General features: G+C 60.6%; 1 protein-coding gene across 10 annotated transcripts; it reads left to right on the top strand.

Annotated features, from left to right (window-relative positions):
* The first annotated feature begins 436 nt into the window (after window positions 1-436).
* On the top strand, window positions 437-21042 carry UBTF (upstream binding transcription factor). 10 transcript variants are annotated; one of them, XM_083877517.1, is made up of 23 exons: window positions 437-924; window positions 1058-2882; window positions 5303-5436; window positions 8373-8548; window positions 8835-8918; window positions 9676-9831; window positions 10532-10596; window positions 11337-11466; window positions 11896-12006; window positions 12261-12394; window positions 12957-13098; window positions 13414-13455; window positions 14167-14280; window positions 14400-14555; window positions 14962-15117; window positions 15308-15418; window positions 15509-15597; window positions 15771-15960; window positions 16204-16251; window positions 16497-16565; window positions 16911-17057; window positions 17371-17490; window positions 17819-21042. In XM_083877517.1, the coding sequence occupies exons 3-23, from the start codon at window positions 5379-5381 to the stop codon at window positions 17930-17932; spliced, it is 2412 nt and encodes an 803-aa protein (XP_083733643.1). In that variant the 5' UTR covers window positions 437-924; window positions 1058-2882; window positions 5303-5378; the 3' UTR covers window positions 17933-21042. The 10 variants fall into 10 exon arrangements, with proteins under 10 accessions (XP_083733643.1, XP_083733646.1, XP_083733645.1 ...); XM_083877520.1 differs by having other exon boundaries at window positions 1058-1572; XM_083877522.1 differs by having other exon boundaries at window positions 438-924; window positions 11337-11457.
* The last annotated feature ends 922 nt before the right edge of the window (window positions 21043-21964 follow it).

The following is a 21964-nucleotide window of genomic DNA, read 5'->3' on the forward strand; positions in this document are numbered from 1 at the left end:
AACCGGGAAATAAACCGGGGAATAAACCGGGGAATAAACAACCCGGGAACAGCCCAGCCCAGCCCAGCAAAGGCTCCCGGGGCCGCCGCCGGGAACTGCGGGGGAGACACCGGGGATGGGCCGGGGCCGGGGAAACAACCGCGGCCGGGGACGGGCGGTGGGACGGGACAAACCCGGGATGGCCCGGGGCACGGGAAGAGCCGGGGACGGCCGGGAATGTGCCGGGAGCCGGGGCTGGTCGGTAGCACGGAGGGAGCCCGGCCTGGCCCGGAATGTGCCGGGAGCCCCGGGATTGTGCCGGTAGCACGGAGGGAGCCCGGGATGGCCCGTGGTAGGGAAAAAACCCGGGCTGGTCGGTGGTAGGGGAGAAGCCCGGGCTGCCCGGTAGCACGGAAGGAGCTCGGGCTGGCCGGGATTGTGTCGGGAGCCCCGGGCTGGTCCCTGGCACGGAGGGAGCCCGGGATGGCCCGTGTTGTGCCGGTGGCCCCGGGAACGTGCCGGTAGCACGGAAGGAGCCGGCCCGGCCCGGCCCGGAATGTGCCGGCGCTGCCCGGCCGGGATTGGCTGCGGGGAATGACGCCCAGCACAACAAAGGTGGAGTTGGAGAAATTCCATTAAAAAAAATTAAGAGAGAGAGAGAGAGAGAGGGAGAGGGAAAGAGAGAGGAGAGAAAGGGAGCGGAGGAGGAGGAGGAGGAGGAGGAGGGAGGGGAGGAAGCTCCCCGGCCCCCCCGGCTGTCCCGGGCCCGGGGCGGGCAGAGCGGGGCAGAGCCGAGGGGGCCCGGCCGGCTCCCCCCACCCCCCACCCCTCCCTTGATTTTTTTCCCCCCTTATTTCTCTTTCTTTTCCCCCCCACCCCCATTTTTTTTTTATTTTTTTTAAATTTTTTTCTCTATGCAAACGCCGGCCGAGGATTGTTGCACATGTAAGGAGATTTTTTTTTTTTTTTCTTTCTTCCTCCCTTCCCCCCCCCCCACCACCAACCACCCCACCCCCCCCTCCTTTCCCTCCTCTTCTCCTTCCTCCTCCTCCTCCTCCTCTTTTTCTTCTCACCACAGTGTTGCAAAAGCAAAGAGCAATAAAAAACGCGTCGGGCGGGCGGGCAGCGGCGGCGGCGGCGGCGGCGGGGCCGGAGCTCCCGGCGGATCCCGGCGCGCTCAGCCCGGCTGATTGGAAGAGCGAACGCAGCGCGATGGAGGCGGGGGAAAGCGCCATCGTCTCTGCGGGGACTGGAGCGCGTCCACGCCCGGGGCCAGCGCTGCAGAGCTGGCCGCCGTTCAACCGCCGCTCCCCCGCCCCGGCCCCGCCGCGCCGAGCCCCCGAGCCCCCCAAAAAAAAACTAAAAAAAACCAAAAAAAAAACAACAAGCGGCGGCCCCGCCGGTCCGTGCTGCCCGCGCCGGGGGAGCCGCCGCCGCCGAGCCGAGCCGAGCCGAGCCGAGCCAGCCCAGCCAGCCCGCTCTCGCCATTCGCCGCCCGCCGCTCCGCCGGCGGGGCTGGAGGAGGCGCTTTGTTCCTCCCCGGGCTCGGGCTCGGGCTCCCGCCGCCGCCGCCGCCGCCGCGCTCCGGGCTCGGTAAGGCAGCGCGGGTGGGGGAAAGGGGGTCGCGCCCACCGCAGGGGGCTTTTTTTTTTTTTTTTTTTGCTTTTTTTTTGGTTTTTTTTTTAGGATAGATATATATAAAAGAGAGGAATTTTTTTTTAATTTTTTTTTTTTTTAACTAGAAAGGGGTGTTTTGGCGCAGGCCCCGCGGCGGGGCAGGGGCAGGGGCAGGGGGAAGGGGCAGGGGGAAGGGGCAGGGGGAAGGGGCAGGGGCAGGGGAATGAGCAGGGGCAGGAAGCCGCCGCCGCCGCCGCCGGGGCTCGCCCGCCTCGCCCGCCCGCCCGCGGGGGGCACCGCGCTGGGGCTCGGGGCGGGGGGCAGCGCCCGGCTCCCGGCCCCGGTGTGCCCCCCCCTTCTCCTCTCTTCTCCTCTCCCTCCTTTTTTCCCTTCCCTTCCCTCTCCTCCTCCTCGCTCCCTCCCTCCTTCCCGCTCGCCTTCCCTCCCTCCTCCCCGGTGCCGCAGCTGGATTTCGGGGGCAGGCTTCCAGCGCTGCCCGCTTGTTTTCCCCAGCCCGGGTGAGTCCCGCGCCTGGCGGAGCCCCGAGCCCGGAGCCCGGAGCCGAGCGCCGCCGGTGCGTGCCCGGGAGAGGCCGAGCCCCGCCATCCATCTCCCCTCATTATCCCCTTTTTATCCCTTTTTTTTAATCATTATTTCCTTTTTGTCTAATTTTTTTTTCTTTTTCTCATCCTCCATTTTTTTTTTTTCTCCCTTCCGCCTTTCTCTCCCTTCCCTTCCCTTCCTTCCCTTTCTCCCCCGGGCCGGGCGCGGGCTCGGGCCCCCCGCGGGGCTGGGTGGGGGTCTGCGGGCTCGGGGAGGGGGTCGCGGGGAGGCAAAAAGGGGGGTAAGAAAGGGGAGGAAGGGAAAAAGGAGGAAAGGGAAAAAAAGCGAGGAGGGGGCGGCGGTGGTGGGGGAAAAAAAAGAGAAGCAGGAGGAGGGGGGGGGGAGGACGCGGGCAGGAGCCGCTCCCCGGGGGTCGGCGCGGGGAGGTCGCGCTGCCCTCGCCCGGCTCGGCTCGGCTCGGCTCGGCTCGGCTCGGCTCGGCTCGCTGCAGCTGCCCGGCCGCCCCCAGCCGGGCATCCCCGCCCCCCCTTCCCCCTCCTCCTCCTCCTCCTCCTCCTTCTTCTTCTCCTTCTCCTTCTCCCTTCTCCTTCTCCTCCTTCCCCCGGCGGCTCCGGGGCTGCGGCGGCTCGGGGCGAGCTCCCCCCGCGCCCCCCCCAGCCCATCCACCTCCAGCCTCCTCCTCCCTCCTCCTCCTCCTCCTCCCCCTTCGGCAGCCCGGAGAGGTGGGTTTGTCGGGGCTCTCGGAGCGCGGGCGGAGGCGGCGCGGCCCCGGCCATTGTTGTGCCGCGGCGGAGAGCGGCCGGTAACGGGGAGGGGGCGCGGGCAGGGGGATGCGGCCCCGGGGAGGGGGATGGAGCCCAGCAGCGCTGCGGGGGGCCGGGGGTGCGGAGAGGGGGCCTGGGGAAGGAGGAACCCCCCGACTCGCCTTCTATTGTCTGCCCCCCCCCGGGGGTGTTGTTGGAAGGAAAAAAAAAAAAGAAGAAAAATATCTATAAAAAGGGAGGGGGGGGCTCAGCTCGCTGGCGCCCGGGTGGGGGAACCAGGGGCGGGGGAAGGCGCCGCCGGGGCCGCCCGCGCTCGGTCCCACCCGGTTCCTGCTGCCTGGCGGTGGCGGAGGAGGAGGAGGAGGAGGAGACTGGCGCTGGCCGGCGGCGCAGGGCATGTGCGGGCTGCCCGCCTCCGCCCGCGGCCCGGCCCCTTCCTCCCCCGCCTCCTCCTCCTCCTCCCCGTCCCCATCCTCCCCGTTCCCGTCCCCGTTCCCTCCTCCGCCCGCGGGATCCGGTTTCCCTCCCGCGCGCGCTCCCGTGTGCGCGCCCCCGCGTGTGTGTTGTGTGTGCCCCCCCCGCCCTGTGCGCGCCCCCGCGGGGATCCCCGGTGCGCGCGCACGGCCCCGCCCCCGCCATGCCCGGCCCGCCCGCTCCCTCCTTCCTCATCCTCATCCTCCTCATCCTCCTCATCCTCCTCCTCCTCCTCCTCCCCGGCTTTACCGCGATCCCCCTGTTTATCTCCCCCCCGGTGACCCCCCAGGCCGGGCTCGCCCTGCCCGCGCCAAACCCCCCCGGGGGCCGCCCCAGCCCGGCCTGGAGAGGTTCCCCCTTCTCCTCTCAGTCCCTTCAGGGTCCATCCCGCCCTCAGCCGGCCCCAGGTGATCCCCCCGGGGCGGGTCTCCTCCCTCAGGCGGGCCCGGGGCTGTCCCGGCCCACTCGGGGCCTGGCCGGGGCCTGGCCTGGCCCGGGTTCCCTCCGGGGCTGGGCTCACCGTGCCGGGTGTTTTCTGAGCCCTGGGGGTTCTGTACCCCGTGCCCTCCCCGATGATCCTCCCGCAGTCAAGAGCCTGGGAGAGCTCCCGGCAGTGCCTGGAGCCCCTTCCCCAGGGGACCCCCTGAGCCCGGGACCCCCCGGGCCTGTCCGGGGCCTGGCCTGGTTCCGGGTTCCCTCCAGGGCTGGTCTCACCTTCCCGGGTGTTTCCAGGGCCTTGGGGGTTCTGCACCTTCTGCCCTCCCTGGGTGATCCTTCCCCTGGTCCCAGAGCCTGGGGGAGCTCCTGGCAGTGCCTGGAGCCCCTTTTCCAGGGGACCCCCCGAGCCCGGGACCCCCCGGGCCCCCCCAGGCCTGTCCGGGGCCTGGCCTGGTTCTGGGTTTCCCTCCAGGGCTGGTCTCACCTTCCCGGGTCTTTCCAGGGCCTTGAGGGTTCTGTACCCTGTGCCCTCTCTGGCTGATCCTCCCCTGGTTTAAGGGTCTGGTTGTCCTGGCAGTGCCTGGAGCCCCTTTTCCAGGGGACCCCCCGAGCCCGGGACCCCCCGGGACCCCCCAGGCCCAGCCCCGGCCCTGCTCCCCCCCAGGCCTGGGCCTGTCCCTGCCCGGGCTCCCCTTGAGGCCTCCGGGCCTGATCTGCCCTCCCGGGGCTCCCCCAGAGGAATCCCCCATGGGGATCCCCCCCCAGGTTACAGTCCTGCAAACCCCTCATCGAGTTTTGGGGTCTCCCTGTTTAGGTTATCCTTCCCCATGCAGCCATAAAGTCATTCCTCGTGGGGCCTGAGAGGATCCTTCCCCTGGATCTGGAGCTATTTCTCCTGTGGAAATAGTTCTTCCAGCTTGTTCTCTTCCCTTGGGAGAGCCCTGAATCCCCCCGAGGTTCCCAAATGCCCCCCGTGGATCTGGGGGACCCCTCTCTTCTCTGATCATGTCCCTGGCTCTGGGGAGGATTTGCTGGATCTGTGGTGGGCCTTTTTTTGAAACCCCCATTTTGCACTGGGGGGAGTGAACCCCCCTTAGAGGAGATTCCCCTGGAGCCCTCCTGACTCGGATCCTCTTGTTTGGATCCCCCCCACCCCAGGGAGCCACCTTGGACTTGTCTCCTTTGGGATTTATTGGGATCCCTCTCGGATCTTACCCTCACCTTGGGGACAACCCCCTGGACCCTTCTCCCCTGCCCACACACCTTTTTCCTCCTCCTGTGACCAATGTGGGGGTCACATCACTATTAATGATCCTGGAGCTCACAGGGATGGCTGGGGGGGATATTCCAGCCCCTCATCACCAGGGACTGCAGAGGATGGACAAACACCTGAATCCCCATTAGGATTTGGGGACCCTCCCCGTCCTGGTGGGGGATGCTCAGCAGGGCTCTCCCTTTCCTTGCAGAGCTGTTGGGGAGTGATTTCGGGAAGAGGGTGAGGAGGGAGCCGGCGGGACCGTCCTGGGCACAGGCAGGTGGAGGATGAACGGCGAAGCTGAGTGCCCTGCAGACCTGGAAATGACAGCTCCCAAAAACCAAGGTGAGCCTCCCCACAACATTCCCAAAGGGCTTGCAGAGGAATTCTGCTGCCACGCTTAAAAATAATAATAATAATGATAATAATAATGATGATAATAATAATAATAAACAAACCTTGGAGCGCCCCTTTGCTCGGAAGAGGAGGAGGAGGGATGGATGGATGGATGGATGGATGGATGGATGGATGGATGGATGGATGGATGGATGGATGGAGGGATGGAGGATCTGTGGTCCCAGCAGATCAAGGCAGAGAGAGGAATTTGCCCTCTCTGAGTTCTGATCCACCTCAGGGAACACTCACACACGTGGATGAACACAAGGATTCATGCTCCAGTGCTCCAGCAGCCCCTTGGCTCTGGGATGCTCTTTGGGAGGACTGGAGTTCAGGGGGGATTGGGAAAGGGGGGCTGGCACAGAGGTGCTGCCCTCCCTGCTCACATCTGGCCTGCATTAAAACCCGAGCCGTTACCTTGGGCCTCCAGCTTCCAGAGCCCGGCGTCACATCACAGCTTCAACTTTTATTGGAAAAAGGGCAGGAAAACAAGGGGGAAAATGAAAGATGTTTATTTAGGGCAGCTCGTGGAGCTCTGGCACTCCACCCCTCCAAACCCCCTGGGTCTCCCAGACCCCTCACACCTGCCAGGTCCCCCCAGTTTTGCTCCTTCCTGGGGGTTGTTGCCTCGAGCGAACCCGGCTGGGGCACGTGTCCTTCTCGGGGACTTTACATGGATTTAATTACACCGGGGCAGCTTTCCTAATATAGCCCCGGCCCTGCCGGTGCCAGGAGAGCCGGGATAAATCTGTCCCAGGGCACAGACAGCCCCATTCATCCTGCTGGGAGAACGCTGCAATTCCAGCCTTTTGCAGCGTGCCCCGGACTTGAGGGAGGGATGGAGGGCTGAGGGTGGGGGTCCTTGTTGTCCCCACTCTGCTGCCACTGAGGATTTGGGGATGTTTCCAGTGTTTTTTTTAATTCTGTATTCCTTTGGGATGTGGTTATTCTGTCTGTCTGCCAGTGGGGGGTTCATGCAGGGCCAAAGGTCCCCGTGTGTTTCTGCATTTGAGAGGGGAAACTGAGGCACTGAGCTCGATGTGGGCAGGTTTGTGGGGGGTGTCTCATCCCCTTCTCTGTTTCCTCTGGATTTTTGTGGCTGTGCTGCTTTTGGTAATTCCTCCTGATTTCTGCAAGTGAGGTTGGCACCGGATTCCCAGCCCTGTTCTGCCTCATTGGTCCTCCCCTGTGAGGCCTGGAGGGTGGATGGGAAAAGCAGGAAGGCAGAACCTGGGGCTGTGTCCTCCCTCCCCCAGCTCTGATCTCCCCCAGCCCCGGAGGGAATGGGGGTTTCCCGTCTCTTTCGCCTCTTCATGGTGTTTTGGGATGAAGCCAGGAATAGAGACACACCCTGAGCCACCAGGGCCTTCATTTCCAGGGGGCTCTTTCTGTCTTTTCCCTCCTTATTAATCCCTGATGAGGTCACTGCAGGGACCAGCTGGATCCTAAACTGTTCCTACTTTGACCCCCAACCAGGCAGATCCAGGAGGGGAAATGGGAAGGGGGGTCATGCCCTGGTTATGCTCCCTTCACCAGGTCCTGTATGTCCTTTAATATCCCTTTCCTGGATTTGGGATTCTGGGGAAATTGTCCTTCCCCCGACCCCTGCAAGGGCAGGAGATGGAAGTGGTTTTCCTCACGTTGAGTTCTTGAGTGGAGGGAGAGCTGCAGCTGGAGAAATCCGTGCAGCTGGATGTATTTCTGTGAGCTCGGTTTCATTCCTGGAGATGGAGGGAGAGATGCTCCACTCCCATCCATGACGAGTCCCCATCTCTGGGGTGCCCCACGTCCCGTGGGCAGCTCCAAACACCTCAGCCTTCACCTGGCAGAGAGAGGTGAGGCAGGGAATTGTGCTGTGGGAATCCCTGGTGCCCATCCCGGGGCTGTGTGGGCGGGTGGCTCCGGGGCTCTGCTCCTCCTCCAGCCCATCCCATCCCCAGGGAATTTTCCTTCCGCTCCCAGGCCCTGCTGCATTCCCCAGGGCCACCCATGTTTGCAGAGCACCCCGGGCTGTGCTCCCCAGCTGGAGTGGGAGCTGGGAGCAGGGAGGAATTCCCCTGGCAAGGGAGCAGCCCCGAGGTTGGGAGCTGGCTGAGGCACCCAGGGCTGGGATATCCTGCCTGCTGCCTGTCCCAGCACGGTGCTGCTGCCTGTCCTGGCCTCAGGATCGCTCCAGGCTCTCTTGGTTTTGCCATGTGCCCATCCCACCATTCCAGCAGCGTGTTCCTATGGGAGATGGGGATGATGCTCCTCCCAGCAGTTTGGGGGATGTTGGGGTGACACAAACATCATCCCTGCCCTGTCAGGGACCCCTCTGTGAGACAGGAGGTGCTGGGCTGGGCTCTGCCCCCTTCCCTTTGTGGTCTGGAGCTTTGACCTTGGCAGAGGTCACCGTGGAGCCGGGCCCAGGTGATCACAAACCTCTCTGAGGTGCAGGAAAAGCAACGCTGAGGTTTTCCAGTTGCTCTGGACACACTTAGAAAGTGCATTTCCCTGCTTCCCGCCTGGCTGGAGAGCTCAGTGCTCCCCTGCCACTCCGCAGGGGCAGGAAATCACCCTCTGCTCCCGTTGCAGCAGAGCCCTCCCTTATCTGATGGTTCTTTGGGATGAACGAGCGAGTCTCTCTGGTTTGCGCCGGGTGGAATTTCTAGCTTTGCCCAGATTGTTTTGGCCCGTAGGAAGTTGCTGGAGGGTGATGATGGAAACGGCCACGTTCCCTTTGATCTTTAATCTCGAGAGGCAGCGTGTGGAGATTACGTGTCCTGGCGCTCGGTCACGGCACGATGGGAGCTGTAGTCCCTGTGTCCTGAAGGGAAGGGAAGGGAAAGGGAAAGGGAAAGGAAAAGGCCTCCTGCCCCTGGCTGATCCCATTTCTCGCTGCTCAGACCGCTGGTCGCAGGAGGACATGCTGACCCTCCTGGAGTGCATGAAGAACAACCTGCCCTCCAACGACGGGAGCAAGTTCAAAACCACAGAGTCCCACCTGGACTGGGAGAAAGTGGCTTTCAAGGACTTCTCAGGGGAGATGTGCAAGATGAAGTGGATGGAGATCTCTAATGAGGTAATTGGCACTGCAGGGGGGCTTCCTGGGGGCTTTGTGGCAGGGTCTGAGTGTCCTTACTGACGTTCCTGGGGCTGCTGGAATTTTCCAAATTGAGTGCCCAGAGTCCTTGGCCATTGGTGCCAGCACCATCCTGCTGCTCTCAGCGTTGTGACCCCCTCAGGGGGCTGGGGTCAGCCATTTTTGGGGTGGCATTACAAAACCCAGTGGGTGGGTTTCTGCTTTGCTTTGCCAGGGATCTGCCCCATCCCCTGTTCAGCTCTTTGTCTCCTCATTTCCCACACAGGTGAGGAAATTCAGGACCCTCACAGAGCTCATTATGGACGCCGAGGAGCACGTGAAGAATCCTTACAAAGGCAAAAAGCTCAAGGTATTGGGCAGGAAAACGAGTCTCAGTCCCTAAAGGATGACCCCACATTTGCCCAAGAGGGAGGCCTGTGGCCCCTGTGGCACCTCAGATCCACGTGGCAGCCCCTACAGGCACCTCACTGCCCATAATCCTGGTGTCCAGCTGCTGCCCAAGGCCCTGGAGGCCACAGAGCTGGGCCTGGGCCAACTCCTGGGTACATTTAATATGTCTGTACTGCAAGCTGTCTGCATCCAAGTTTAGCTCCAGAGGGGCTGGAGCTGCTGTCCCATTCCTGACCTGCTTTCAACTGGGGCAGCCCGTGGTCCATCCCTGGGAGTTGGGTCCCATCTCCTCCTCCTGCTGCTGCCCCAGTGTGTCCCCTCTTGCTCTGGATGGCTGGAAGCTGCTCCCAGGATTCCCAAGCCATGGGATGCTGTAATTCCTTGGGGAGCCCTTGTTCCCTGGATCACCTGGGTCCTTGTTCCCTGGCTCACCAGCAGGGCTGGGTGGAGGCAGTGTCCCCCAGCAGTAGGAGGCCGAGGGTTTGGCTGTGCCCCGGTGGTGCTGCCAGCTCCGTGCTCAGTGTCCTGCACTCTGCAGTGTCCCCCAGCAGTAGGAGGCCGAGGGTTTGGCTGTGCCCCGGTGGTGCTGCCAGCTCCGTGCTCAGTGTCCTGCACTCTGCAGTGTCCCCCAGCAGTAGGAGGCCGAGGGTTTGGCTGTGCCCCAGTGGTGCTGCCAGCTCCGTGCTCAGTGTCCTGCACTCTGCTGTCTCCCCCAGAAACACCCCGACTTCCCCAAGAAGCCTCTGACTCCCTATTTCCGCTTCTTCATGGAGAAGCGAGCCAAATACGCCAAGCTTCACCCCGAGATGAGCAACCTGGATCTCACCAAGATCCTGTCCAAGAAATATAAAGAGCTTCCTGAGAAGAAAAAGGTATTGGGGGGGTGGGTGGTGACAGCAAGCCCCTTCCCACCACGTGCCTCTGTGTGTGTGCTGGGCTCTGCTCAGCTCTTCCAGTAAAACCAGCAGAGCTCAGGCTCTGCCTGGCCAGGGCTCAATCCAGCTCTCAACAGGAGAAGCCAGGTGTTTGTTTAGTCCTGTCAGACCTGTAAGACTTCCTTGGCTTTTCCTGCCCTGGTTCCCAGGATCCGTGGGGTGGAGGCTGGTCGGGTCTGTCCGTTGGTCCGTCTCTTCCTGACGGAGCTGGATGGTGGCTTTGCCCTTGGGTGGCTCCCTGGTTAATGCTGGGGTTAAGGCCCACGCCCCTCTGTGCCACCCTGGCCAGGCCAGGGACACAGGGACAGGCTCTGGGAGATGCTGTGAGCAGAGATCTGCCCACCTGGAAATGCCAGAGCCTGGGCAGGGCCCAACTTTCACTCTGGGGTGTCCAGGAAAAGTCCAGGGCACAAAATCCCTTTCCCAGGACTGCCGGGATGCACAGAGAGAGGATATACCTGGCTGCTGAATCTTGGGCAGGCTGGAAACCCTCTGCAGGACCATCCTGTGGGCTCTGGAGCCCTCGAGTCCCTCTTGGGGTGGTGGGATGCCCAGGCAGGTCCGTAGGGACGTGTCCTCCTGCCTGTTCCTGGTGCTGACATCCCTCCCCACCTCTGCGGTGGCTTTGTGTCCCCAGATGAAATACATCCAGGACTTCCAGCGAGAGAAGCAGGAGTTTGAGAGGAATTTGGCGAGGTTCAGGTGAGCAGGCAGCACCCCCTACCCCCCCAATATCTCCTCAGATCCCCCCCAGGCAATTCCAGGTTCCCCTTCTTTACAGAGGAAGCCCTGATGGGCTTTTGGCTTGAAGAGAAGAGGGAATTCAGCAAAAAGAGAGCAAGGAAAAGGTGTCTGAGAGCATCCCCCGATGGGGAGAGCAGAGGGCCAGCCTTGCTCTGGGGGTCAGGGTCTGCAAGGAGGGGACAGGAGCCCTGCCACCAGCACTGATAACGGCTGAAGTGTCCCCCCAGTCACCCCAGACCTTCCCCTGGGATGTGATTGCTGTGACCCAGGTGGATCCAGGCATTCCCAATGATCCAGGTGGATCCAGGCATTCCCAACAATCCAGGTGGATCCAGGCATTCCCAATGACCCAGGTGGATCCAGGCATTCCCAACGATCCAGGTGGATCCAGGCATTCCCAATGACCCAGGTGGATTCAGGCATTCCCAACGATCCAGGTGGATCCAGGCATTCCCAACGACCTGCTGCTGCTGCTTCAGGGCTGGAGCTGAGCCCAGCAATGCCTGTAGCCAACGCTCCCCAAGGAGGGACAAACATAAATCTCTCCTAAAACCCTCCTGCTCCTTTTGGGGGCCGCCCCCAGTACCTGAACCCACAGAGGCTCATCCCTGCGGTGACAATCTTAGCAGGCAGGCAGGTTTAGGGGTGCTCTCCTTGCCCACTGCCACCTCCCTGACTCTCTCCCTGCCCCGCTGAAGGGAAGACCACCCGGACCTCATCCAGAACGCCAAGAAATCCGACGTCCCCGAGAAACCCAAGACCCCCCAGCAGCTGTGGTACAACCATGAGAAGAAGATCTACCTGAAAGTGCGTCCAGATGTGAGTACGGTGGGTGGGAGTGAGTGCGAGTGTGAGTGCTCTGGGGGGTCCTGGACCCCGCTGCTGGGGGCAGGAGGGGGAAGGGAGAGAAGCATTTTTAGGGGGTCGGGATGGAAGGACAACCACTAGGAGCTCCTGGACAGAGGTAAGGAGGGGCTCTGCACACCTGGAAGAGGCTCAAGGATTCAGCCCTCCCATTTTTTTTTTGGCTAGGAAAGGGTGACCACAAGCCTGAGTCAGGGCAGGAAAGGATTCCAGCACAGACATTCACCTCTGGCCATGCCCCTCACTCCCACACAGCCCCAATGGCTCCCAGCCATCCCATGCTGGCTGCCTTCAGGCCACGCCATTTTTTTTGCCATTTTTTCATATTTTTTCATCTCTTTTTATTTTTTGGATTTTACCCCTCTGCCCTCACCTCTGGCTTTGGGTTTTCAGGCCACCACGAAGGAGGTGAAAGAGTCGCTGGGCAAGCAGTGGTCTCAACTCTCGGATAAAAAGAGGCTGAAATGGATTCATAAGGCCCTGGAACAGCGGAAGGAGTACGAGGTAGGGAGCAGCCTCATTCACCTGGTCCCCTCCACACTCACCCAGCAGAAATCCTGGTCCCAATAGCCAGAGTGGGGGTTCAGGCAGGTCCTGGCAGGTCCCTAGTGAGAGTGAGCCCTGCCTCTCCAGCCGTGTGTGGGGCAAGGCAGGCAGGATCCTCAGGATTAGGGCAGTGGTTGGCTTCTCTCTCCTCCTCCTCCGGGCCCCAGCGGCGGGGCTGGCAGCCCCTCTGACTGCTCTGACCTTCCCCGCAGGAGATCATGAGGGATTACATCCAGAAGCACCCGGAGCTGAACATCAGCGAGGAGGGGATCACACGCTCCACCCTCACCAAGGCTGAGAGGCAGCTCAAGGACAAGTTCGACGGACGACCCACAAAGCCACCCCCGTGAGTTCTGTCCCCTCCTGGAGCTGTGGGGGATGCTGGTTGTTGTCAGCAAGGAAACCGGACTCTGCTGGGCTTGGCAAGCCCAGATAACTTCTGGGATTGCAGATATGGAAGGGTTAAATGGGATTGATAGGACAAATTTCTTGACATCAAGCCCAAAAACAAAACAGGCTGCCCAGGGCAGTGGTGTGGACTCACCGTCCCTGAAAGTGTTCAAGAAGTGTGGATGTGGCACTCGAGGACGTGGTTTAGTGGTGGGCTTGGCAGTGTTAGTTAATGGTTGGACTAATGATCTCAGAGGGCTTTGCCAGCCTTGATGATTCTGTGGTGATCCCTTCAAACCCGTCCTTAAGTATACATCAAACACACATTTTGGGCAGAATCTGAGCCAGGTTTACAGTGACACTCTGCCTTTTATGGGGTGATCCAGCACCTAGCTGCCCTAAAACACAGGCACTTCACTTCCTTGCCTGGCACAGCCCAGCTGGGGGCTTTTGGGGAGGCTTTTAGCACCACAAGGGCAGCTTTTCCCTAACGCTGGGTCCCTCTGTGGGTTTTTCAGGAACAGCTACTCCCTGTACTGTGCAGAGCTGATGGCCAACATGAAAGACGTGCCCAGCACGGAGCGGATGGTGCTGTGCAGCCAGCAGTGGAAGCTGCTGTCCCAAAAAGAAAAGGACGCCTACCACAAAAAGTGTGACCAGGTGAGTGCCTGAGGACGGGCAGGTGGGGGAGAGGCAGGTGGGCAGCACTGCTGTGGGAAAGGAGCAGTGGGATGGCAGAGTCTGGGCTACAAAATCCCCTTTTCTCAGTCCCTGTGCTTGTCTGCATCACCAATTCTCCCTGAGATCCTCGGTCACCTCCCCTGGTCCTGTCTCCTGTGGGGGACAAACAGATGGTCCAGGTGGAGGAGGCTGTTGCCAAGGGATTGAGGCCGGGTCAGGGCTGCAAGGGGCAGGGATGGAGGGATGGAGTGAGGGAATCTCTGTGTAACCACACACATCTCCATCTCCCTCCAGAAAAAGAAAGATTACGAGATCGAGCTGCTCCGCTTCCTGGAGGTGAGTGATGAGGGAATGTTTGGAGATCCCAAATCTGGGATTGAGGAACTCTGCCCAGGCACTGGGATGGCTTTAATGGGGGCCCAGCAGCCTTCTCTGCTCCCCCAAAACACATCTGAACCCAGCCATGTGTGCTGTGCAGATGTCTGCACATAGCCTTGACCCTCTGGCTGCCCTAATGCCCGACCCAGTGTCTCCCAGTTGGGCACTGGGAGGTGAAGATGAGCCCCCATCTCACTGGGAGGGGAGCTGGGGGGAGCTGGAGGGGAGGGTGCTCAGTGTCTGTGGCTGTGCAGCCTCTCACTTCCTTCCCTCAGCGGGGCGTGGGCGGGGGAGCAGCACTGAGGCCACCCCGGCGTTGTCCCCGTCCCCGGGCGGATGTGACACGGTGACACGGTGACACGGCTGCAGCTGCAGGGGCACGGGGTGGAAAACCCCAGGGTGTGCCCGGATCCAGGCACCTGCCCACCTGCTTTCACTGAGGAACAGCTGAGCTGGGGGACAGGGACAGTGCCCAGACAGAGGGGGACAGCATGGCCACCCCTAGGCTGTGCATGTGCAGTTCCAGGTGCTGGTCCTGGCTGGGACAGGGTTTGGCTCAGGACACCAGAGTGCATTAATTCCCTTCCCCAGCGTCCCTATTCCCCGACTGCCTCAAAGCCTCATTAGCACTGGGCTGCCTAACGATGTCCCTCCTCCTTTCCCACCCAGAGCCTGCCCGAGGAGGAGCAGCAGCGGGTGCTGGGCGAGGAGAAGATGCTGGGCAGCAACCGCAAAGGAGCAACGAGTCCTGCATCCAAAAAATCCTCACCAGAGACCGGCAAGGTGGGAGCAGCCCCAGGAGGGAAGGGGCAGCACCTGCCAGAGCCTTGGGGTGGGGTTGTGCTTTGAGGGCTTTGCTCCCTGCACGGGCTGGCCCCCCTGACAGCCCCGTGTCCCCTCAGGCCAGCTCAGAGAAGCCCAAGAGGCCCATCTCAGCCATGTTCATCTTCTCGGAGGAGAAGCGGAAGCAGCTGCAGGAGGAGCGGCCGGAGCTGTCAGAGAGCGAGCTGACCCGGCTGCTGGCCCGCATGTGGAACGACCTCTCCGAGAAAAAGAAGGTTGGTACCATCCCTGTGTTCATCCTGCATCCCCTCTGCACTGCTCCTGTGAGCATCTCGGGCTGCTCCTGTCCTTGCCCTGCACCAAGGGGCACAAATGTCCCCTGGAGCATCGCAGTGACCTGTCACACAGGTGTCAGTGTCACCACTGGCTGTGTCTTCCCCCTCTCATCACCTGGGGGTCAAAACCCACCAGACAGAGAAACCTCAGAGGGCCCTTGAGCCTTAATTTTAAGGCTTTTGATGGTTTTCCTGATGGGGAGAGTTCCGAGATGGGGTTGGGGTTGGTGGGAGGGCTGTCAGTGCTGCTGTGGGGACAGCTGCAGTGTCCCCCTGTGTTTGGGGACCGTGTCCCTGCCATGCCCCCCTCACCCCGTGCCCCCCTCGCCCTGTGCCCCCTGCCCAGGCCAAGTACAAGGCACGGGAGGCGGCCATGAAGGCACAGTCAGAGAAGAAACACGGCTCAGATAAAGAGGAGCGTGGGAAGCTGCCCGAGTCTCCCAAAACTGCCGAGGAGATCTGGCAGCAGAGCGTCATCGGGGACTACCTGGCTCGTTTCAAGGTGAGGAGTGGGCTGGGAAAGGGGGCTGGAGCTGGGATCATCACTCCCACCAGCAGCAGGTTCACACCTGGGTTTGGGCTGGGGGCTGTGGGGAGGGTGGGGGGTCACAGGGGGAGGGAGCAGTGCCCCACCAGCAGCACCCCAATGTCTCAGGGGGTTTGGGTTGCATTGTGGTGTTTCTGTCCCACAGAACGACAGGGGCAAGGCACTGAAGGCCATGGAGGCCACCTGGAACAACATGGAGAAGAAGGAGAAGCTGATGTGGATCAAGAAGGCGGCGGAGGATCAGAAGCGATACGAGGTGAGTCTCTGCCCCGTCCTGTCCCTCTCCGTGTCCCTTAACCAGCACTGCCCCTCTCCTGACCCTCCCTCTCTCTCTCCCGTGGCTCAGAGGGAGCTGAGCGAGATGAGAGCCCCTCCGTGCTCCACCAACTCCACCAAGAAAATGAAATTCCAGGGAGAGCCCAAGAAACCCCCCATGTGAGTACCTGGGGTGTGAAAAACCGGGTGTGGCTGTGCTGGTGGGAAAAGAGCCTGGAACAAAAGGAGGAAAAGGGTGGGCCGGACCCTGGTGTGGCCGGACAGGGGCTGTGGGCAGTGCCCGCTGTCTGTGCCCGCTGTCCCAGCCCTGTCCCCGCCCTCTCCCCGTGCAGGAACGGTTACCAGAAGTTCTCCCAGGAGCTCCTGTCCAACGGGGAGCTGAACCACCTTCCCCTGAAGGAGAGGATGGTGGAGATCGGCAGCCGCTGGCAGCGCATCTCCCAGGGCCAGAAGGACCACTACAAAAAACTGGCAGAGGAGCAGCAGAAACAGTACAAGGTGCACCTCGACATCTGGCTCAAGGTGGGTGCTGGATCCCAGCGGTGGGAGACTCTGGGATCTGTTGGTTTTTTGGGGATGGCGCTTGGCCTGGTCTCTGTTCCCGCCCCTCCTCCGGAAACCACCAATCTCCGGAGCATTTTTTGACATTTTGTAACTTCAAAAGGATAAAAGTTACAGCCGTGAGGAGGCTGTGCCCTGTGTTAAAGCTTTCCCTGCTCCATCCCCCATTCGGTGCCATCCCTGACTGTGTCCCTGTCCCCACAGAGCCTCTCACCGCAGGAACGAGCTGCATACAAGGAACACATTTCCAACGTGAGTATCCCTGGGGCACTGCTGGGGTGGCATCCCAGGGGTTTGGGAGTGGGATGGGGTTGCCAGGGGCTCGGGACTGGGCTGGAGACCCTGGGCAGGGTCAGTCCTGGCTGAGGTTTTGATGTCCAGAGGATCCCTCCAGTGGGGTTTGTCCCCATGGCAGATCAGCAGTGGGGTTTTCTCTGGGCTGGGCACCAGGAAGGAGCTGAGCTTGAGCCCTAAAGGGTTTTGTTTTGCCCCCACAGAAACGCAAGAGCATAGGGAAGATCCGGGGCCCCAACCCCAAGATGAAGCCAACGATGCAGTCCAAGTCGGTGAGTCACAACAGCCCCGTGGGACCCCCGGGCCCCCTCCCTGGGGAGCGTGTCAGGGGTGACCCCCACCCCGTGTTTGAGGCATCCTGTGTGCCCTCAGCTGCCTGCCCTGTCCTCGGGACCATAAACTTTCCCCAAATCCCTGCTCAGAGCACATCCAGGTCGGATTTTGAGCCCTGGTACCCACTCGGGGACCCTTTTTGGTGTAAATGGAGAAAGGCTCCCAGGAAGGTGTGGGGTAGGGAATAATCATTTCATCTGCCTGATGGATGGGGGAACCCAAAGGGGGATGATCCCATGGGTGTGGAGCTCCAGGGACTCACCAGGACCCCTCCTGTCCTGCAGGAATCAGAGGACGACGACGAGGAGGAAGAGGAGGAGGAAGACGATGACGAAGACGAGGACGACGACGACGACAACGGCGACTCGTCGGAGGAAGGCGGCGACTCCTCGGAGTCCAGCAGCGAGGAGGAGAGCGAGGACGGGGACGAGGTGAGGCCGTGGCACACGGGGAGGGCACCTGGAGGGGCTCCCTCACCCTCCTCCGGGCTGGGGGACACCCAGATAGATCCAAGGAGGCCCCGGGACACAGAGGGACACGGGGAGGAGGAGGAGGAGGAGGAGGAGGGGAGCAGGATCCCCCTGGTGTGGGGGCCGTGGGGCACAGGCAGGAGCAGCCTCCAGGGACCTATAGAGGTGTATGGGAGGGGTGTGCAGAGCCCCCCCAAGCTGAACAGAGAAAAAAAATCTCCTGTCTTTTTCCTGGTGGAGATACTGAGTCTGGTCTCGGCTCCGTTTGCGCCAGTGCGAATGCCGAGTAAGTCACCGGAGTCAAAGCTTTGCACCGGTGCAACTGAACTCTGAGTGTGCTGGATGGAGCTGGGGCCAGAACCCGTGTCCGTGCCTTGTGCTCGCCCCCGGACAGGTGAGGTGTTTCCACCCCCTCGCTGCTCTCAGCTCACGCCTCTTCCTTCCCTGGCTTTAGAGGGGGGAAACTGAGGCACGAGGCGGGTCGGGAGCCTCCCCGCAGTGGCAGAGGTGAGGGGGCTGCTCCAGCACGGCCCCCCAAGAGCTGAGCCCTTGCAAACTCACTCCTGGCTCCTGCCCCGAGTCCCTCCTCCAGCCCCGGAGCCCCCCAGGGCAGCGGTGGGAGGGTGGGGGTCTCGCTCTGTGTGGGTGGGTGAGCAGGGGACAATGGGGTGACAACCCTGCCCTGACCTCCCCCTTCTCTCGGCCACCCCATCCCCTCCCAGAACGACGAGGATGATGAGGATGAGGACGATGAGGACGAGGATGACAACGACTCTGAGGGCAGCAGCAGTTCCTCCTCCTCCTCGGGGGACTCCTCCGACTCCGACTCCAACTGATGGGCCGAACTCTTCGGGACGTCGTCGTCGTTTGGGTTTCTCGGTTTCGGTCCCAAATCCTCCCCCCCGCCCCGTGCAGCCCCTCGAAATCCTTCCTCCTCTTCCTCCTGCCCCTCCGTGGGACCCCCGGCGTGGGGAGAGGGGGCTGGGGGAGCTCACACTACGGAGGGGGATCAGGGGCTGCTTCCCCCAGGCTGGGGGGGCCAGGAGAGAGCCCCCCACCCCTGCCCCCTGCATTCCTCACAAGGGGAAGCAATTTATTATTATTTTTTTTTTAGAATTTCATTATTTCCAAGAGTGGGGGGGCATCATCTCTCCATCCCATTCCCCCATAACTCCCTCCGCTACCAGCTCTGGACTTTCTAGAAAAGAGAAGAACAAACCACACAGAAAAAAAAAAAAAAAAAAAAAAAAAGAAAAAAAAAAAAAAAAAAGAAAAAAACCAACAACACCCTCCCCCTTCCACCACCACAACACACCTTTTTTTTTTATCAAAAGAAACAGAAACGGGAAGAAAAAAAAAAAAAAATCCCCTTTGGGGCACGGAGCACGAGCCGAGGGGCTCAGGACTCAACCGATGGGACAATTCCTCCTCCTCTTCTTCCTCCTCCTCCTCTTTGCGACCCCCCCAGAGCCCTGTGTGCCCCCCGCCCCCGGCATTTTGCGGGGAGGGGTCCTCCCCATCCCTCAAACAAACCTTGTACAGTTCTGGAAGCTGCCCCGGGGACTCCTCCACATCCACGGCACTTGGGGCAGGGGGGACGGCGTGTCCCGGCTGGGGAGGGGGCGCGGGGAGGGGGCGTGGGTGTGTGTGTGAGTGTGAGTGTGTGCGGGGTCAGGGGTGGGGGGTGACACCGGGGCCGGGGGCTCAGAGTGACCAAGGGGGGTGTTTTCCCCCTCCCCAGCCCAGCCCCGCTCTGTTGTCGGTGGTTGTCGTGCCGTTGTATTTTATTTTAATTTTTTTTTTGATTTTTTTTTTTGTTGTTCTTTTTATAAAACGAGAAAGATCCATCCTTTATTTTTCTTTTTTTTCCCTTTACCCCTTCTCCTTCCCCTCCTTTTCCCCCATTTTCCTCTCTCTGTCTCTGGTGAAGCTGCTCCTCTCCCTTCCCTCCAAATCCTTTTTTGGGGGGTGGGACCAGAGCTCCCTTTGCCCCCCCAGTTAATCCCAGTAACCACCAGTTCATGTCCCCCCTGGGAGGGGTCTCACCCTCTTTGGGCCATGCTGTAAATATTGGTGTGGTCTGGGTTTATTTTGGGGGGGGTCTCACCCCTTTCCCAGGCCATGCTGTAAATATTGGTGTGGTCTGGGTTTATTTTGGGGGGGGTCTCACCCCTTTCCCGGGCCATGCTGTAAATATTGGTGTGGTCTGGGTTTATTTTGGGGGGGTCTCACCCCCTTTCCCCCCGCAGGGACCGGGGTGGGTGCAGGGGGGGCCTGTCAGGGGCTCCCCCTTTTTTTTTAAAGCAGACACGAGCACCAGCAATCCCACAGCACCCCCCAAAAACCCACCCAGTGGCATTGGGGACCCCCCACTCTAATTCGGGGGGGGGGGTTAAGATTTGTTCTTTCCGCCTCCCCCTCCCCATCCTGTCCCTGGAGAGGAGCTGGGCTGGGGGACAGGGTTTAGGGGTCCCAGGGAAGGGGATGGGGGGCCTGGGGGGGTTTCTCTCTCCAGGGCTGTATTTTTGCCATTTTTCTCTCCACCCAAATCCCTGCAGGGCTGTGGGGGGGAGAAGGGGGGTCACGGTGCAGATTTAGGGTTTTTTGGGGAGTCCCAATCCCCCCCCAGCTCTGTGACACCCCCCAGGTTTGCTGCTCTCAGCCCCCCAAATCCAACCTCCCCCCCCCAAAAAAAAAGACATTGGGGACCCCTCGATGGTGAGGGGAAGGTGGGGGTGAACCCCCCCCTTTGTCCAGGCCTATTTTGGGCTGAAAAAAAACCCATTTTGGGCAAAGTGAGCCCCAAAATGAGCTGGGGGGGAAAGGGGTGACCCCGCACGGACAATCCCCCCGTGTCCCCCCCGGGACCGGGGCCCCCAGAGACCCCAAATGGTGAGTCCCGCCCCCTCCCCCTCCCCAATGTCCGTCTGTCCGTCCCTCTGTCCCCACTTCCCCCCAAAATCCATTTGGGATTTTTTTTCCTTTCATTTTTCTTCCCAATTTTTAATCGCCGCCCCCTCCCAAAAAATCCCCTAAGGGGAAACTCCCACCCCCCCATATTCCCCTTTTTTTCTGCTGAATGTACCCAGCACTGTCGTGTTTTAGTGGATGTGTTTTTAGTACAAAAAAAAAAAAAAAAAAAGACAAAAAAAATATAATTAAACCCCACTTTTTTTTTTCCCCTCCCACCTTTTTTTTTTCTGTTAAAAAAAAAAAAAAAGGTAAAAAAAAATTAAATAATAAAAAAAGAAAAATTCTTACAGCGCCGACAATTTGGGAATAGGGGGAGGGAGGGAAAGACGTTTGCGCTGCAAGAGAATTCCTGAGTGCATTTTGGCACTGCCACAAAAATCCCGGGATCCTTTAGATGGAAGTTCTTGTGAATTACGTTAAAAAAAAATAAAATTTAAAAAAAAAAAAAAAGGCAAAAAAAAAAACACCCAAAAAAATTTAAAAAAAAAATCATCTTTTTTTTCTAATATTTAAAGAGTGTTTTTTGTAGGTTTAAAAAAAAGACAAAAAAAAAAAAAAGGAAAAAAAAAAAAGAAAAAAAAAGAAAAAATAATAATAATCCCGACTCGGAATTTGTACGGCTGAGCGGGACACGGGGGTCGCGTCCTCGGTTTCCCGGTTTGCTTGGGGTTTTCGGTTCTTTTGTTTCGTTTCGTTTTGTTTTTTTTTTTGGTTTTTTGGGTTTTTTTTGAGTTTTTTTGGGGTTTTTTGTTTTGTTTTTCCTTTTTTTGTTGTTGTTTTTTCTTTTTTTTTTTTTGTATAATAAAGTGAAAAATAATGTTTCTGTTCTCATGTCATTACTATAAAAAAAATAAAACTTTAGGAAAAAAAAAAAAAAAAAGTGTGAGGAGTGTTTTTCCTCTTCCCTCCTGTGGGATCCACTGGGGACATTTTTGGGGGGTTTTATGGCACTGGGGGGTTCACAGGAATTCACCGGGATCTCAGGGGGGTCTGCAGGGGTGGGGGTCGGGATAAGGGGGGGCTGTAAGGGGGGGAACCTGTGGGGTCAGGGGGGATTCATGGGGGTCCTTGGGATGGGGGATCCTGGGGATGGGGGGGACGGGAGTGGGGGGACACCGGGAGTGGGAACACCGGGAGTGGGGGTCTGGGGGGTCTGGGAGGTCTGGGGGGTCCAGGGATCGGGGGTCTGGAGTTGGGGGGTCCCTCCCGAGGGTCCGGGGGTTTTGGGGTCCCGGGGGTTGCGGGGTCTGGGGTTTGCGGGGTCCCTGCCGAGGCTCCGGGGGGTCCCGCTTGTTTTGGGGGTCCCGGTTGTTTTGGGGGTCCCGCTTGTTTTGGGGTCCCCGCCTCCAGGCCCCGCCCCCTTCAGGCCCCGCCCCATTTAAGCACTGCCCCCTTTAAGCTCCGCCCCCATGGCCCCGCCCCTCCCCCGCGCCTCTGACGAGGCCCCGCGCGGCGGCGGCGGCGGCTCGGGCCCCTCCCATTGGCCGCGGCCCCTCAGGGCGCGTCGCCATTGGCCGGCGCGGAGGGGGCGGGGCCGGGCCGTGCGCGCGCCGGGCGCGCCGCCCCGCCCCTCCCTCAGCGCCCTCAGTCCCCCCTGGGCCGCCGCGGGCGGAGGATCCGCCAGGCCCGGCCCGGCCCCGCTCCGGCCCCGGCCCCGCTCCGGCCCCGCACCGGCCCCGACCATGCCGAGTCGCCGCCGGGCCCCGCGCCGGAGCGGCGGGGGGCGCTGACCCGGCCCCGGCCCCGCCCGCCGGACCCTCCGCGCCGGTGAGTGACCGCCCGACCCGCCCCTGGCCCGGCCCGGAGCTCCCGCCCTCCGAGGAGGCCCTGCCTGGCCCTGGGGCCCCGCCGGAGCGGAGAGGGGGCCCCGCTGACCCCGCCCCGGGGCGCTCCGG

This window comes from Zosterops lateralis, assembly GCF_965231275.1.
Source record: "Zosterops lateralis genome assembly, chromosome: 24".
Lineage (NCBI taxonomy): Eukaryota > Metazoa > Chordata > Aves > Passeriformes > Zosteropidae > Zosterops > Zosterops lateralis.